The 15,941-nt window shown below is 36.5% G+C and overlaps 1 protein-coding gene across 1 annotated transcript in view; it reads right to left on the reverse strand.

Moving 5' to 3' along the window:
- Nucleotides 1–15,941, reverse strand: part of SYNE1 (spectrin repeat containing nuclear envelope protein 1) — a 304,520-nt gene that overhangs the window by 198,254 nt on the left and 90,325 nt on the right. Inside the window, 13 exon segments of the mRNA XM_035899865.1 lie at nt 589–765; nt 2,357–2,524; nt 4,272–4,436; nt 5,675–5,783; nt 6,050–6,258; nt 6,505–6,663; nt 7,556–7,690; nt 8,275–8,439; nt 10,377–10,535; nt 12,256–12,429; nt 12,772–12,915; nt 13,340–13,492; nt 14,969–15,133. Of these exon segments, the coding sequence (XP_035755758.1) occupies nt 589–765; nt 2,357–2,524; nt 4,272–4,436; nt 5,675–5,783; nt 6,050–6,258; nt 6,505–6,663; nt 7,556–7,690; nt 8,275–8,439; nt 10,377–10,535; nt 12,256–12,429; nt 12,772–12,915; nt 13,340–13,492; nt 14,969–15,133 (2,082 nt within the window).

Below are 15,941 nucleotides of genomic sequence, written 5' to 3' on the forward strand. Positions count from 1 at the left end.
CAGCTGGATTACCATTCTGCTTAGAGAAATGTAAAGGACAACTCAGATATGGGCACAAGAAGCTATAAATTCTCATCCCAGTTCAGTCAGTGATTAGTTATACAGTCTGGAGCAATCCATTTGATTTCTCTGTGACTTTTTTCTTCCATCTTTAAATTTAGGACAGCAGCATGTATTTCACACAGTAGTTGTGAGGATTATATTTGCACAACATCAGGTGTTATTAATCTAATATCCAGCCTAAAGACTCTCAATTAAAGGACAATGATGTCTTTAGTAACCAGGGGAGACAGCCCATTTAAAAATTAAATCACAGATAAATTATTTAAAATATCTATTATGACTGAAAAGTTAGGACTTTTAAACACTTCCGAACAAAATGCTGTTTCTTTATTAATTAAGAGGTATCCAGCAGCTTCAAGAAGTTTTCATGGAGGTACTGATCATGAAAACCCCAAGGACCAAGATTCAGAGGTGAGAAAGTGAGCTCAGACTTTTCACATTAAAAAAATTGTTTTTTTACCAAGTTAAAAAAAAAAGCAAAAAGAAGAAAGCACAGGTTTTTATTTCTACTTGCAAAGGACCCACCTGCAGTTGCTCTTCACGCTTCTCCATAGTCTGCTGCATGTTCTCCAGTGTTCCTTCCAACTTTTGTAAATCCTCTTGCATCGTGGTGGGCAGTCCACCTTCAATCTGCAACTGTTTAGCTTGGGAAATCTGCTGTTGCACATCTTGCCTCTTGGCACAGAGTCTCCTTGTCCTTTGCTAAAAGGATTCATCCAACAGGAATGATTAGACTTTTTAGATCCTTTGGGAAAGTGGCACAATGAAACAACTTCCTGCTTTTGCAGGGGCACACAGTGAGAAGAGCAGACAAAGTGATAAACTGTGGCAAGTATTCCTTAGTCTCATATACTCATCAAGTCTATGCCTTGGGTTCCAAAATCTGTGTGTATACAGCTTTTGTGGCATACAAATGGGAGAGAAAGAGTGACAATATGGCTGTTTGTCCAAAACAATATTTTAGAAAGCAGAAGCCCCAACAGTTGAGCAACTGCAGCAGTATCCATGGGTGCATGTATTCCTCATGACTGCCTGGAAGCATCCAGGTCTGCTCTGCACTCTTTGAGGCATGGATCTGGAGCCTCAGATTGATCAAAGCAATTTATCAGCCTTCATTACAGAGCAATAGGGGGACAGCCAAGTTGTATTATTCTTTCTTTGGTGCATTTTGCTTTGTAGCACTATCAGAAAATCCTAAGGCTGCCTTCCCTCTCCTTTCCTAATATGCCTGACCCATTGCCAGCCTTGCTACGTAAGCTCACAGATCCCTGTTCAATTCTACTCTGGGTACCTTCAGGTCTTTGTCTAAGTCTGTTTTTACCTTACCAGACTCCATATCAAAAGAAGAAGAGTCTGAGAACTCAAGGAGAACTGAACTATTCATATTACCTCTCCTATGATGGATAAGGAATGTAGGATATTGAAAGAATAAATATGAACTTTAACACATACAATAGCTTTTACAAACACCAAAGAGTTTAGACAAGACGGAAGTAAGACATGATAGTGCCTGGTCAGACAATAAGACATGTCTGACCTTACAGAAATAGATGTTAATATAAGCCACTTACATAACGCCCAAACATTTACAGTAAATTGTTCTTATTTTTATTAGCTTTGAGTATGCCTCAAAGTTAATTTCCAATATTTGGCCTTAAACCCCACGATTCGTGCCATATGCAACCCATATGATTCATTATTACTGTAGTCCACAGATGTTTTGATCTTTTATCAGTGCCTAAAAAGCCTCCTGTTCTTCTCATACAGACTGGAGGCCAGTCTGTCACTGCAGTAACTACCTAGAGGACTAGATGAGGCTAGAGGTACGCCTCCCCTCCAGCATTTAGAGTTGGGGCCACATCAAAGCTGCTGAAGTCAAGAAATTTCCAAAACCAGGATCAGGCCAAATTTACCATGATCAAATCTGACACGCAAACTTTAAAAAGGTAAAAAGAGAGAGACACTACATATTTGCAGAGAAAACTTACCCAAAATTTCAAGTAAATGAAGCCTGTTTTTCAGGTGTTCTCTGCCCCAAAACCCCATGTGAAATAAAAGGATATTCAATAAAAGTTGAAAAACAAGCTCATCTTTGGGCATTAGTATTTAAAAAATATTGAGCACTTTTTTCATTATAAGAAACCAATACTAGGCCATATGACACAATTTCCTTTATAACTCTTTCAAGTTTAAATGTAAGGACTTACACTAATGAACATAACAAAATTTAGTAATTACATACTTTCTACCTTAAAAAAAAAAAATCAAATATGGACATGAGAAATTGCCCTACCTGGTGATAAAGTAGTAGTTGCTGAGCTTGTAATAAACTCTCTGTATCCAGGATCTTTTCAGCCTCTGCTTGGGCTTCTTTAGAGTTGTTGATTAAGTCTTCAATTGCACTTTTAACTTCTTCTTTGTACTGGACACAGTCTCCAACAGTGCCTAATGTCTTTTCAATCTACAATTATGGATAACTTTAAGTATTTCATGTTGAAAGGCACATCTATATTTTAAGGGCACATTTATATTTGGAATATTTTTTCAAAAAATATAGTGAATTGTCTAAATTCAAACCATATTTGTTTCCAGCATCCTTAACAGACACCTTTAATGTTACATTGAAAGAGTGATTACAGACTTAAAACGTGACCAAGGAGACCTTTGTCTCATTTAGACAATGCACTGGTGAATCACAAATGTATTAAAATGACCTGTTACCCTGGTTTCATGGACCACAATATGCCTGTGGTGCAATATCCTGTCTCAATTTGCAGAATTTTGTAAAGAAAAAGATATATCTAGTCAACATATCAGAAAGTTCTTCCCTTTTTGCATGATTCAGCTAACTACTTGTAGCCAATTCTCAGTACTGGCTCTGTTCCTCAGACAGTTCCTGTGCTTTAAGGTTTTAACCATGAAGCATTCTAGAACTAAGAAACTCCTTTCTTCCTCCCTGTCCTTTCTTCCTTTCCAGTCCATATTCACTTCAGAGGGTAATTCAGATTCAAGCCATTCTCTTTCCTGTTATTTAAATGTTTAGTCTTTACTCTCTAAAAACATTGCTGAACTCTGCAAATACCCAGTATTATTCCTTGTCTAAACAGTCTCACCCACCTGATTAACAAGCTGTAAATTTAGCTGTAAAGAATATTCAGACTTTTAAGATCAGCAGTCTCTTAACCATAGAGGAAAATGCCATTTAGATTATGCTTTTAGATTCAAACCAAGTTTAGATTCCAGTTCTTATTTTCTTTTTCGACCTTCATGAACCTGTGCTCCCCTCAGTTCTGACTTTTGGAGGAAACAAAAAGCAAAAGTACTTTAAAACAAAATAATATTTAAAAAAAATTATCTTTTTTGCAGTCACTTGGAAATCAGAACATTGGTTCCCCTAACATTCCAAACACAGTTTTCACACTACAGAAGTTTAGAGGAGTTTCAATAAATACACAGAACTTTTATACACTTGGAATACCTACAAGGCTTCCACAAGAATTGACATTAACAATGAAATTTGAAGCCTGAACTCTTTCTTTATCCTGAACTGTTTTTTCAAATGGATCTGTTCAGCGTTCTAAGTGTAAGATGTTCTAACTTTCTCCTGATCTTTCTTTTTACTGTGAAAACTGTGAAGCTGCAAGTTCCCTGAGATCTCACAGAACTCAAGGGTTCAGTGGATGCTAAGAAGTTTTGCTTATCAGTTAGAAACTTCCCATGATTTCAGCAGTTACAGTATCCCATTATCATTCAGACTGCAGAGAACTGCAGCCTTTTCCTGCGAATTTAGTGCATGGTAGACATCCTTAATGATCTGAAACCTCCTCACAGTAGTTCCTTTATTACTTCAGCATAAAAACTACACAAATGAAGATTAAAGTCAAATTTTATATCCACTAGCTAATGCACATGATGGTTTTGCCAATGCTTACTAAGAGCTGATTTTAGAAAACTGTCTTTTGCCTCTAAAAATACTATGATGCTTTCCAAACCTGCAAAGAGAAAAGATTCATTATAATAATGTCAGTATTTTTTGCCTGCTACTCTCAAGACTTTGCTACCCAGGGAGTACAAATGAGTTTTTCGTTGCTGAATGCTTGCAGTTTAATTAAAAAAACACAGCAGGGAACTTATGCTTGTGAAGCCATGATTGATGTAATTTCATGTGACACTGTAAATGGAGAGTTCTTGTGCCGCTCATACTGTACCTCAGCCAGCAAATCTAGGAGTCCCTTGAAGTCACTGGAAAGTTTACAAAGCTCATCCTCTGTCTTTCTGGCCTCCAAATCAGGACATACTGCGGTCAAAACAGCAAGTCTAGATTTCAGCCAACTGTGATTTTCTCCTTGCTTGTTAATATGCTTCCTAATTTCCTATGAAAGAATCAAAATGTATTTTCTTCAAATAAACAAAATATATATGAATGAGTGACATTCATGGCATCAGTTCAAAAATTAGTAGTGTAACCATACTATCTTTGAAATATTAGAAATGTAGTATTTTTCTATTTGCATACCCTGCCTGATTCTGTTCCAGTCAATGGCTAGATTTTTGCATTTCCTCTAGTCATTACTCCACTACTAGTTATTAGAATGTTTTTTTCCATGGGTAGTAGTGGAAGTACTTTTTCCTCATAAACTAACATTTTTACCTACAGATAGATATATAGAGATATTGACAAAATCTCTTAGTTACCATTCAGCTCTTAAATGCTGACTTTCCTAAACATGAATTTTCATGTTATATAAGGTATTGTGTATTTTTTTCCTATTTAAATAGCTCTTTTTTCCCCTCTTTTCACCCAGTAGTTTGTCTACATCTTTGTGCAAGTGCTGATGAGAAGTTGCCAGCAGTAAAACTGCACAAGTAAATCAGACTTTTTGCAGCAGAAGCACCCATTAAAGCTAACAGTCTACCTGCTTTACCAAGGTCATCTTAATTAAGTTTCTCTGCACAGTTAGCCTCATAACCTCCTCATGACTTTCACACAAACTCCTACAGTATGTGACATTCCTATTTTTACTCCTAACATGAGAAATACAAAAAAGAAAGAAGGGTCAAACTAGGTCGCAAGTGACAGAAAAAATTATTGCCTAAAACTGCTTTAAGCAAACAACTCAACCTTCAGCTATTCTACCACATCTTTTACCAGTCACCAATGCAAAAGTGAATGGTAGAATATCTGCCTTTCCTCTTATACGACTGTAGAAGAGAATTTTTATCACAGAAGATTTCCCTAAGTGTAAGACAGTAACTTGATCCTTCAAAAACGCCCAGTCCAGAAATTTCGGCTTTTCTTTGCACATCACTTTTAACTGTGTACACAGCAGGATGAGGGGCAAGTATTTATTCTATGTGCTTCTGTATTTTGGATATTCTGAATATACAGGCAAAGGGACCTGCCATTCTCTAAATTATTAAAAGTAGGAACTGCTGCCACACTTTGCTGCATGTGGAACATTTTCCTGGAAATGTTTATAAGAATACCAGGAATCAGCAGAGCTACTATGGTCTCCATAGTAAAACAGTTGCACTACTTTAGAATACAGTTTTATCCAGAGTCCCAGTAGCAATGACTGTATCTTTGTTAGAATATAAGCCAAGGGCTCACCCCCACGGATGCTTTACATTGCTTGTATTTGGCAGTATCATTGACACTTTCCTTTATCTTCTTTAACTCTCTTTCTGTTGTTGAAATCCAATTTGTCAATTCAGAAAATCTGAAATAAAACATCACATAATGCATAGCAAGGAAAAAAGTTAGACAAAAATTGCCACTACCAAATGGTAACCTCTTAAATTTAAGCCAAAAATTATAAAATCCATTCAAAACCCCACTATAATTTGTGGAATTACTGCATAGTTTTCTACTTGAAGCTAGCCACACAGTACCATTCTTTTCATGGTACTGATCGATGACATGTAGAGGAGTGACTACACATACACATAAAGCTCTATGAGACCCAGCTAGCAATTGAGCTGACACCTGTTCTTATAGCCCTTCCAGGTGTCCGAGTGCTCTTTTAGCTTTACGTATGTGTTGTCTATCTGCGATTTGAGGTCCTTCAGGATTCGTTGGCTACTTTCCAATGTAGCCCTCACTGGATCAGAAACTGGCAGTTTTTGGCACAGTTCTTCAATCCGTTGTAGCCTTTTCTCGCACAGCTGGTAAGGTCCCTTGTCACCGAAGAACAACTGATGGGAGACAAAGCAGAAAATTCAATAAAAATACAAATAGGCAGAAATCACAAAGCATATCTGTATATTTGTTATAAACCACACTAAGCTCAAATCAAAATTTTTGTTAAAGACCCCAAGGATTGATCTGATTTAGTTGTATACAGAGTGTTCGGTGGCTTTAGAGTTGGTCAGACCTACTGTTTATTATTGACTTTGAAATGTATTTCTGTAAATGCCCACGTGGTGGCATATAATTCATACCATGTGTTCTTTGATCATCCTTTCATTGTCTTCTCTTGATAACACCTTGTTCTGTCGAGCTAGTTCGGCTTTGCACTCCTCCACTGTGGCCAGGAATTTGCTTTTCTGTACTTCTATCTTCAAGTGAATCAAATGATATGGGGCTTCTGTTTGAAGATCCTATACACCCACAGAGGAGATACACAAGCACAGAGATAAAACACTACTCTGATTACCTCATTGTGAAGTTACTACAGATAAATTATCTAAAAACTGCTTATATAAAAATACAGCATATATATGCATGAACAGATGTCCAATATTCTCCATATTTATTTAAGTAAATAAAGCAACTCTGTTACAAATATGTCTTAGATATATCACAAGGTCATAAGTTTTTGGGGACCAGAATATATACATATAAGGCACATTAAAGAGATATCTTGATTCTTGGCAAGATGTACCAAATATTTCCTGTATAAAATAATAAAGCAAACAATAATAGTGAAACTATATTGGCAACTGCTTCCAGAGGTTCTTGTCTGCATGGTAGTGAGATACCACTCATCCATCACTCCAGCTTTGACCTGCAACATGCTATAGCAGACAAAAAAATTCCGTAGCTTATGAGCAATGCTGATTCAGTTGTTAGAGCCTTTGGCAGAAGACACAATTTAAACTGATAGCCTGATCTCTTACAAATTTGTTTTATTAAGGTTGGGAAGGTAACTGCAATAATCCAACATCAGCATAAAGCAAGAAAAGCTAGCACTTATTCTCAACAGACATTCTTAACACAGGTATCATTATGTCTGTATGTAGGGGGAGCAATTAAGGTTTCATAATTTCTCACATTACTTTTGACCACTTAACAGGGCTTTTTCAGGAGGGTATTTGTAGGTGTAACTGTATCTGATGTTGTAAAATACATTTTTTCCCAATTATACAGGAAGCCAAATAATAAAATTCTTTTTTTATTTCTTGTCTTAATTTTTTTCAACATATAGGCCATGCAGAAACATTCCAAAATTAAGACTTAAAATTTCCAGAGACATCATTCAATGTCACTAACCTTCCACTGCCTATGGAGTTTTCTCACAGCTTCCTGCAGGTTGTGTTGCTCTTGTTCAGGCAGGATGTCAGTAAGTTCATCACATGCTTTCAGAAAGGCATTTAGGACTCTCTGATCCAACTGGTTAAAGAATTCCTGAAGTTGAGGCAGAAAGTGAGAAGGTGAGAAGACAAAGCTGGTTATTGATATGGTAACCTACCAACATGCAGTTCCCTAACACACTCTGTAAGTTTCAAGGTTGTGTCTGCTGGACTGAAAATTGAACTCTGAGCTAAGGAAAGAACTATTTCTAGCCATTTAAAGTCCACCAAATTAATTTATTCTCAGCCAGTACACTGAGATGATATTTTAACACAAATACATTTTAGAGCTACATGCATAATTAATGGTTACAACACAAACACAGACATTAATCTGAAAGAAAAACAGTGGATGCATGAGACTGGCAAAATGTAGTGTCCTCACCCCCAATGGGGGGGGTAAAACCTGACCCTAGTTTCTAGGGAGTTTTCTCTCTTCACTTCTGGTTGCTTACATTTATCAATAAGAGGGGTGATCTTTTTTCCTTCTTGTTTTTCAATCTTAACATTAGTTTCACCTGATCTGTATAACTTCTATATGCGAAAGAAATCCACATCAATTTTAAAATTAAGTAGGTTTATCACTTGTATGTCATGCACTCAAAGATTTCCGTAAGAAAGGTCAGACAATTTACTCACGCTATGTTTCCTGAGAAGTTCTTCAGGATTTCCTTTTTCTTTTAGGCAACAATTGGCAATCTGTATTACTTTCTCCAGTTCTGCTCTAGACTCCTCAAATTTCTTCATCAAACGACTATTTGCTTCTATGTTTTTTCTCCAGTCACCAGCTTTCCTGACCATATTCTGAGTTATAAGCAAAAAAAATGAGCTTGCACTTTCTCACTGACTTTTATTTGCTCTCTTTTAACACGATTTTACAAAAAATGCATTTGATTGGTGTCACTCTTTCAAATATATGCCATTTGCAAGTTCTTCTCCCTTTCATGCTCCCATTTTCCCAATTTTTAATACTTACATTAAGGCTCGTGCTAATGCCATCCTTCATTCAAATAAAAATGGGTGGCTATCCAATACAGATTTCCCTGATACATTCAGAATGCTTCTGACATTTGGCTAGTGTTTCTTTCCTAAAGCCTGCTTTCAAATGTGAAGCACCTGGTATGGCTAAAAGCTCGCCATTCCATTTTTTCTAGGAGCAGACTACCTCCTCCTACATGACTCTATGTGAAGGTGGTTTGATCTATGGATCCAACAAGTCTTCTGACCTGGAGGAGGTTTGGATGATTATCATACTACTAGGCCAGGTAAGCAACCAGGTAGAAAGCCACTTGAAAGAAAGACAGCAAATTTGTGGTTTAGTTGCTGCCCTGAAATCCTGTTGTTTTGAAACCTTAGTCACAGCTCTTCATTATTATGCTTTGTAGTCTGTCCCAGTGCACTGCATCATCCAGTGGTTACAGTTCTATAAGCAAGTAACAAAATTTACCACAACAAACAGGTTAACCAGTTAACTGCAGCAAGGCAATTCCAACACTGCTTACTAACCATACACTTTACCATCCTCACTGATTACAAGTGCCAGTGTAAGAAATTGTAATGATTCTACCCAGTTAGCTAATCAAATCTGTAGTTCTCAACTTAAAACATCTTGATAAGCCTTCTTAAAGCTTCGTGATAAAAAATTGTATATAATAGTAGAATCATATAGTAATGTATTCTTTACATGAGAAAATGCCAGTTTCCACATCCATAAATATTTTAACTCTAGGTATGCCACATTTTGTATGGTTATGTCATGTTTTATAGGTTTATTTTCTAACATGAAAAGAGATAAATCACCATCCATCTTTAGAGAAACAAAATAATTAACCCTCAACATGGTCAATTTACCAAGCCATGACTGTATCTGCTTCTATCACTTTAAGCTAAACTTAAATAATTATTTCTAAACTGTAAATAAAACCCCACTGATCTTTAAGTACAACCCACAAAATGCAATATAAATTTTGAAATCCACCTCTCAGAGACAGCTCTTTACTGATAAAGGATTTTCTGTAGCTTAAAATTCAGTTTAGGTAGCTTTATACTGTACACTAATTGCCTGAAAACAAATCTGATAGAACCCAACATCTGGAGATCTGACTCCAATATAATGGTTAATTTCATGCCAGAGTGGGGCTAGGCTGGGGCTGAATAGCCCTGAAAATATCAATATGGCTAATAACAACATAGAGCTCTCCAGTTAAGGTGGATTATAGCCCAAAGTACACATCTTTACATCAACAAATGCAAATACATATTTGCAACTTTCTATATTAATAATCCACTACATTTTCTGAAGGAATACCAAGCCCAGCAACCGTGGCATTTGCAAAAGTTTGTGTCTTCCATGCTTTGTGTGAAAGGAGATGTGTGGGAATATAGGAGCAAACAATTAGCCCAGATGATAACAAATTCAGGAGAAACAAAAAACAGTGCAGTCCTAACAGGTGGATTTCAGGCTCCTTGTGTCAAAGGAGCCCAAGATGTGTGAAAGTTCTCCTTAAATCCTGGGTTCCTCTGAGGCAGGTTCACCTGGGATTACTGCATGGAGAACATGACCATCAGTCCCCTGACCACTTATTCCCTAGTACAGACAAATCCTTAATCAATAACTTGACACCAGAGAGGAGAGCTCTCTATGACAGTAGCCTACAGAATGATGAAAGGGAGGTAAAGTAGGATGGATTGGCTGCATATGAACAAGCTTTCAAATATATGTACTAAGGTATGACAATTACCTGAAAAGTAATCTGAACTTGTGTAACTTTCTTCTGAAATGTTGACTGATGGAAATGCTGTAACACTTCACTCGAAGCCACACACTGCAGGATACTCTGACTATTTCTCTCAATCAGGGACAAATCTTTCTTGCAGTTTTCTTGATAAGCTACCAAATCCTGAAAGAAAAAAACATATATCCACCCTGGCCAGGAACAAAGGAGAGAAAAGTTTGGCAAAATAACAGGAAGATATTTTTTTACAATAAGAACAAAAGGGACGAGGTCAAAGCACCATGACAAACCAACTACACAAAATGTTATAATAACACAGACCACACAACCTTCTCCTTGTATGCAGAGTCCTGTACCCAAACAGAGCTCTAGCTATCTAGAAAGAAAAAAAAAAAAAAAAAAAAAAAAACACAGACATGTACCCAAGCCTTTCAGGTAGTTTTAGAGAACACATTATTCTGAGATTTAATTTTATGGGATGTCTAAGTTTATTGTACAAATGTAAGTAGGCAGCAGTGAAAACAATAGACATAAGAATGACTACTCTCAGTAGCAGGTTGAGATGTTAACCTTTCTTGCCTTTCAACAAATTAACCTTTCATCTCAGCAACTGGAATTCAGATTTCATCACAAATGGCTTCAAATACTAAAAAAGAAAGGAAAGGAAACATGCAAGAAGTTGCATAGGGTGAAAAAAAGGTTTTAAAAAACCTGTGGTGAGGAAACTGTTCTGCTGTTGAAGGAACACTGCATTCCTTAGCACAAATCTGTCTACTCTCTAATCAGGAGAAACCCCTCCATATAACTGAGGAGATTTTGGTTCCTTGGTTGGCAAACAACTGCAGGAGAAACATGTCTTTTTATTGTGACATTCTGGGGCAGGTTAACCGTCAAGAGAGGAAAGGAGCACTCTCATGAGCTGGTCCTTAGCCTACAGGTTGGACACATGACTCAGACGGTGTTCATAAATATAAGAGGATTTACTTAGGGAGATAAATGGACTGGCATGATTCAAGCTCACCAAATCATTTTTTTACTGCAATGCAAAGCTTGAAGTCAATGGAAGAGAAGCCAACTTCTTTTTCAATTATTGGGCTACTTCCCAGAGTCATTATATGCTTGAACTAATATGTATATATATACACACACACACAAACACACAGACACAAAATTAAATTTCTGTTTTCTGGGGGGGTGGGGTTTTTGTGTGGGGTTTTGTTTTTGTTTTTTTATTGTTGTTGTTTTTCTCAAGGGACTCTAAATGGCTTTGAAAGACTTCAGCTTTCCATAAAAAATCCATTTAACCATATTACCTGTCAAATCTGACTCTAATGAAATGTGTACATCAATTTTGAGGGACTATTTCTAGGCTATATACCACACACACAAAAGGATAAATGCCAATTCCTATGCAAGATCCTCATATTTTCATTTACCTTTCCAAGTGAGTTCTGACTAGTATGAATTCCTCCAGAATGAAATGTTTATTGGTCAGGTAGAAAAGTTAATATTCTATTACAATGCACTTCAAAGAAACCACTTCCAGACTTCTAAGAAACTTCCATAATTGTCCAAGAAAACCCAGGGAAGTTCCTGATCATGTTATTTCATCTGCCTAATAAAAAATCCAATGTATTTCTTATACTGCAATCCAATTTCCCCTAGAAAAAAAAAAAAAAAAAAAAATATTTACTTCTTGGATTGAAACCGTGGGCACTAGGAGGGAACACAGGTTTCAGTCTTCGTGTATGCCTAGCTGACCTTAGGGATAGGTTATGTTCGTTGTTTGAACATGAGGCAACATTTGCTCAGCTTACCGATCCTAGAAAGCTAATTCTAAATACTCAAAGGCAGCAGATCTTTGTAAGATGTTTTTGAAACTTACTTGGGCTTTTTGTTTAAGAACAGTTGTAGGTTGTGCTTCAGGATCCAGGATAGAAATGATTTCATTGACTTTTTCAAGAGATTCATAAAAATGTGTGATTTGTTTCTCCAGTTCTTCCAGTGGAGACAGAAGATGCTGGCATTCATACAGCAGGGCACAGGAATACTCCTTAACCTTTTGGACATTTAAAAACAAAATGAAACAAAACAAAAAATCAAAAAACTTGTAAAATTCAACAAATAGCAGCTTCCTCTGCATGTGGGTTTATATAGTTGCTACCTGCCTCTTTCAAGATAGAACAATCCTGATCCTGTATTACTTCTTAAAGAAAAGAATGCTAAATTTAAGGATGGTAAAGTCTAAAAGAAGCAACATTTTCTCCACCCTGTATCAATCTGTTGTTACTATAGCTATATATTTGCTCAAATGCATATATCTGAGCATTTATGTAGGGGAGCTTACTATTTATTAGTTCAACAGTCAACAACATGTGGAGTAGAAAAAGTATTCTACAACCTTGCTCAGCTGCTCTTTGATCCTTGTCAACGTTCCAAGCATTTCATTCACCTCTTCTTGGGAAACTTCTTTTGTAACAAGTTGCGCTGTTCTTGTAACCGTTTTGTATTGAGCTTCCATTGCAGGCAACTTCTGCTTAATATTCTGAAACAAATGTTTCAAAAAAATACTTCAACAACAGCATTTATGCATTCGATACAAGTCTGCTCTCAAGAGGCAAAAGATACATATTCCAATTATCAATTGTTTTCATCACTGATTTTAGTGAATACTGGATCATATTTCAAATGCATGAAAGCTGTGTCAGAGGGTATCAGTCAGCTCATGTGAATGTGATTTGAAACTACACAGAAAGAAATATCCAGTCGGAAATGTGCTCTAGAAATGTCACTGATAGAACACAGTGATTTATATTAGCTATAGCAGAAATTATACAAAAAAGCACCACTGATAAAAAAATAGTAATAATGGAAACGTATACTAAAATACTTTTATGCTCTCATATTTAAATAGTTACAAGTTTATCTCTTATGAAGGAGAAGGAAAGGGATGGAAGGAAGACACTTACTTCTAAATCTTGTACAAACATTTTGACATCAAGGAAGGATACTTCTACAGGGACTGAAAATTTCCTATTGCTTCCATCGATAAAAGCTGTCAAATGGGCAACACCATCCAAGTATTCCTTCCTCATTTTGTCCAGTTCATCTGCTCGAGCATACTAAGAAAATGTAAAGCAAAAAGAAACAAACAAAAAAACCCCACCCCAAATGAGTTATCTGGCAATTAAGTAATGACTTAAGAGAATTAGCATGTTTTCAGTGCAACTGTTTTCTGGAAATTTTGTATTAAACAAAATACAAAATAATGAAAACTAATCTTCTAAATTAGTTAGATGCTAATCATCTGCATTAGTTTCAATTGTGCTGATACTAAAAAGAACAACATTCATACAAGAAAGCCTTTTTTAAGGTTTGGATAATTTGGAGAACACCAGACTCTCATTTGTTTCTAACCTAGAATCAGCTTCTCAATTAATTTCTCATTACCTGCAGTAATGAGATTTTGGAAATTCAGCAAAGAGGATAGAGCACAAAAAACCTAGAAAAGCTGAAGGATAAGGGAAATTTCAGTAAAACAACTGCTGGCTGGAGAAAGGGGAAACACAGGTCTTAGAAATTGGAAAGAGCTGCATGACAGAAATGGTGAAAAGTTATATAGCCAGCACATGAAAGAAGCTGCCTAACTAGGGGAAGAGACATTTACATCCTGGCATTAGTGTTTCCACAGTGAATCACCCTAAATATCATCAGCAAATAAAGCTTGAGAATATTCTACTCAATGGTTTGGAAAAGTTACAATAAAAAGGGGGCAATCATTATTTGCTTTTCCATTTAACTTGACTGCAATGGAAATAATCTTGCCAGTAAAGAAAATAGATTCAGCATCTTCAAATAGGCAACTGCTATTTAAAATCACTGCAAGGGGAAAATACCATTATATGTATATTGACTACAGCAAAGATATTTTCTTATGTGTTTATGAGGTGTGAAATACTTCTGTGTAATTTAGCTCATATCTTCTCTTTGCTTTTTAAAGAGCAAATGTAGAAAAAACAATTCTTTTCCAATCAGTTATATCTCTTCCATGAGACAAAGGGTAGTTTTTTCATTTACTGTTAGTGCCTCCTTGTACACAAAATAGAAGTAATGTCTGACCGATTTGGGGAAAACATTTAGTTAACTTGCATTGTACGTGCTTATGGTTGCAGTACAATAACTGAATGCAACTTTCATTAAAGAGTTGTAAAAATATTCACCTTAACCATTTTCACTGTTTAGTTTTACAGAGCTTTTACAATAACAATAGCTACTTAAAACCAATCATTTTCTTCGAAGAACACTAGAGGATATGCATAAGTAATATTTACTGTATGAAGCCAGGAGACCATAAAGAAAAACTACAGCTTATACCAGCTGAAGATGTCCAAAAATAAAAAGCTTTATAACCAAAAAGATAAACAAAGGAAAAGCACCAATAAAATAAACTGCTATCAGAGAGTCATTTCTAATATAGTGATGAACAGGTAGGCACTTCAGTACATTGTCCTATAGTCCTGCTAGTGGGGCAAATCTGTCTTGCTCGCATGAAAACAACAAAGTAAATATTTAAAAGTAACAACAGCAGAAACACAAACCTGCTTAACTTGCATAAACAATTCTCTCCATCTTCCATTCAGTAACAGAAGCTGCTGTTTAAGGTCTCTGGAAATGGTCTCATCACATGTTTCAATCAGAAAATTACCAGCATCATTCATGGCTGTGTGCTGCTGGATCCAATGAGGTAAGTGCCGGAAGAAATCCTGAAGAAGGAAATGAAAACACCTTTCCAAAACCTTTTCAATTAGTCTTTATCTTAAATCATGAAACTAAAATTTAATCACCAGCTAATGGCTTAATAAAACTCTAACAACTATCCTCTGAAGCTTTTCATATTGGATATACCATAACAGAATTTTAGTATCTGTGAACATAACCTATGGAATTAAAAATTACCAGCAGTTTACTTACAGCTCATTTTACTCCAGTGAGTAGCTTCAGTTAAACTAATGGAACTCCCCCTTAAGAGAAAGCTCCATAACTGACAACACTGTTAGGGCTCATCTAATTTCTGTCTTGTCCTGAAACAGTATGGGCTGATAGTAACCTGGGACATATACAGACTGTAGGGAGATTCTTCCCCTAGTGTGAACCCTATGCAGTTCTCCAAGGTCTGTCATCCCAGAAGACCTGAGAAAACTGGTTCGTTATTGCTGCTTCCTCCTATCTCAGAGAAGGTGAGTGGGGAGGGGAAAAGGATGTTGTCCCTGATGTTTTTCCCCTATTCCACTAAGACAGTCTAAATAGTCCAGCCATAGTACCAAATGCTTCTGTGCATCTTGTAGGCAGGTACACACACATAAACTGGTAGAGAAGACAAAGACCAGCTCCCTCCCTTCTTTTTTTCTCCTCAAGAGGATGGGCAATTGTTCCTAAGGCAGGTATCTCCAAGCACTATGACTACAGCTATACTGGTAAACAAAACAGGACTCAGTCGCTGTCCCATGATTGTCCACATCATCTCTGACATGGCTGTGGCTTGTCCCTGCTACCCTTCTCCCAAAAAATGCA

This window comes from Egretta garzetta, unplaced genomic scaffold (genome assembly GCF_000687185.1).
Source record: "Egretta garzetta isolate BGI_Z169 unplaced genomic scaffold, ASM68718v1 scaffold397, whole genome shotgun sequence".
NCBI classification, from domain to species: Eukaryota; Metazoa; Chordata; class Aves; order Pelecaniformes; family Ardeidae; genus Egretta; species Egretta garzetta.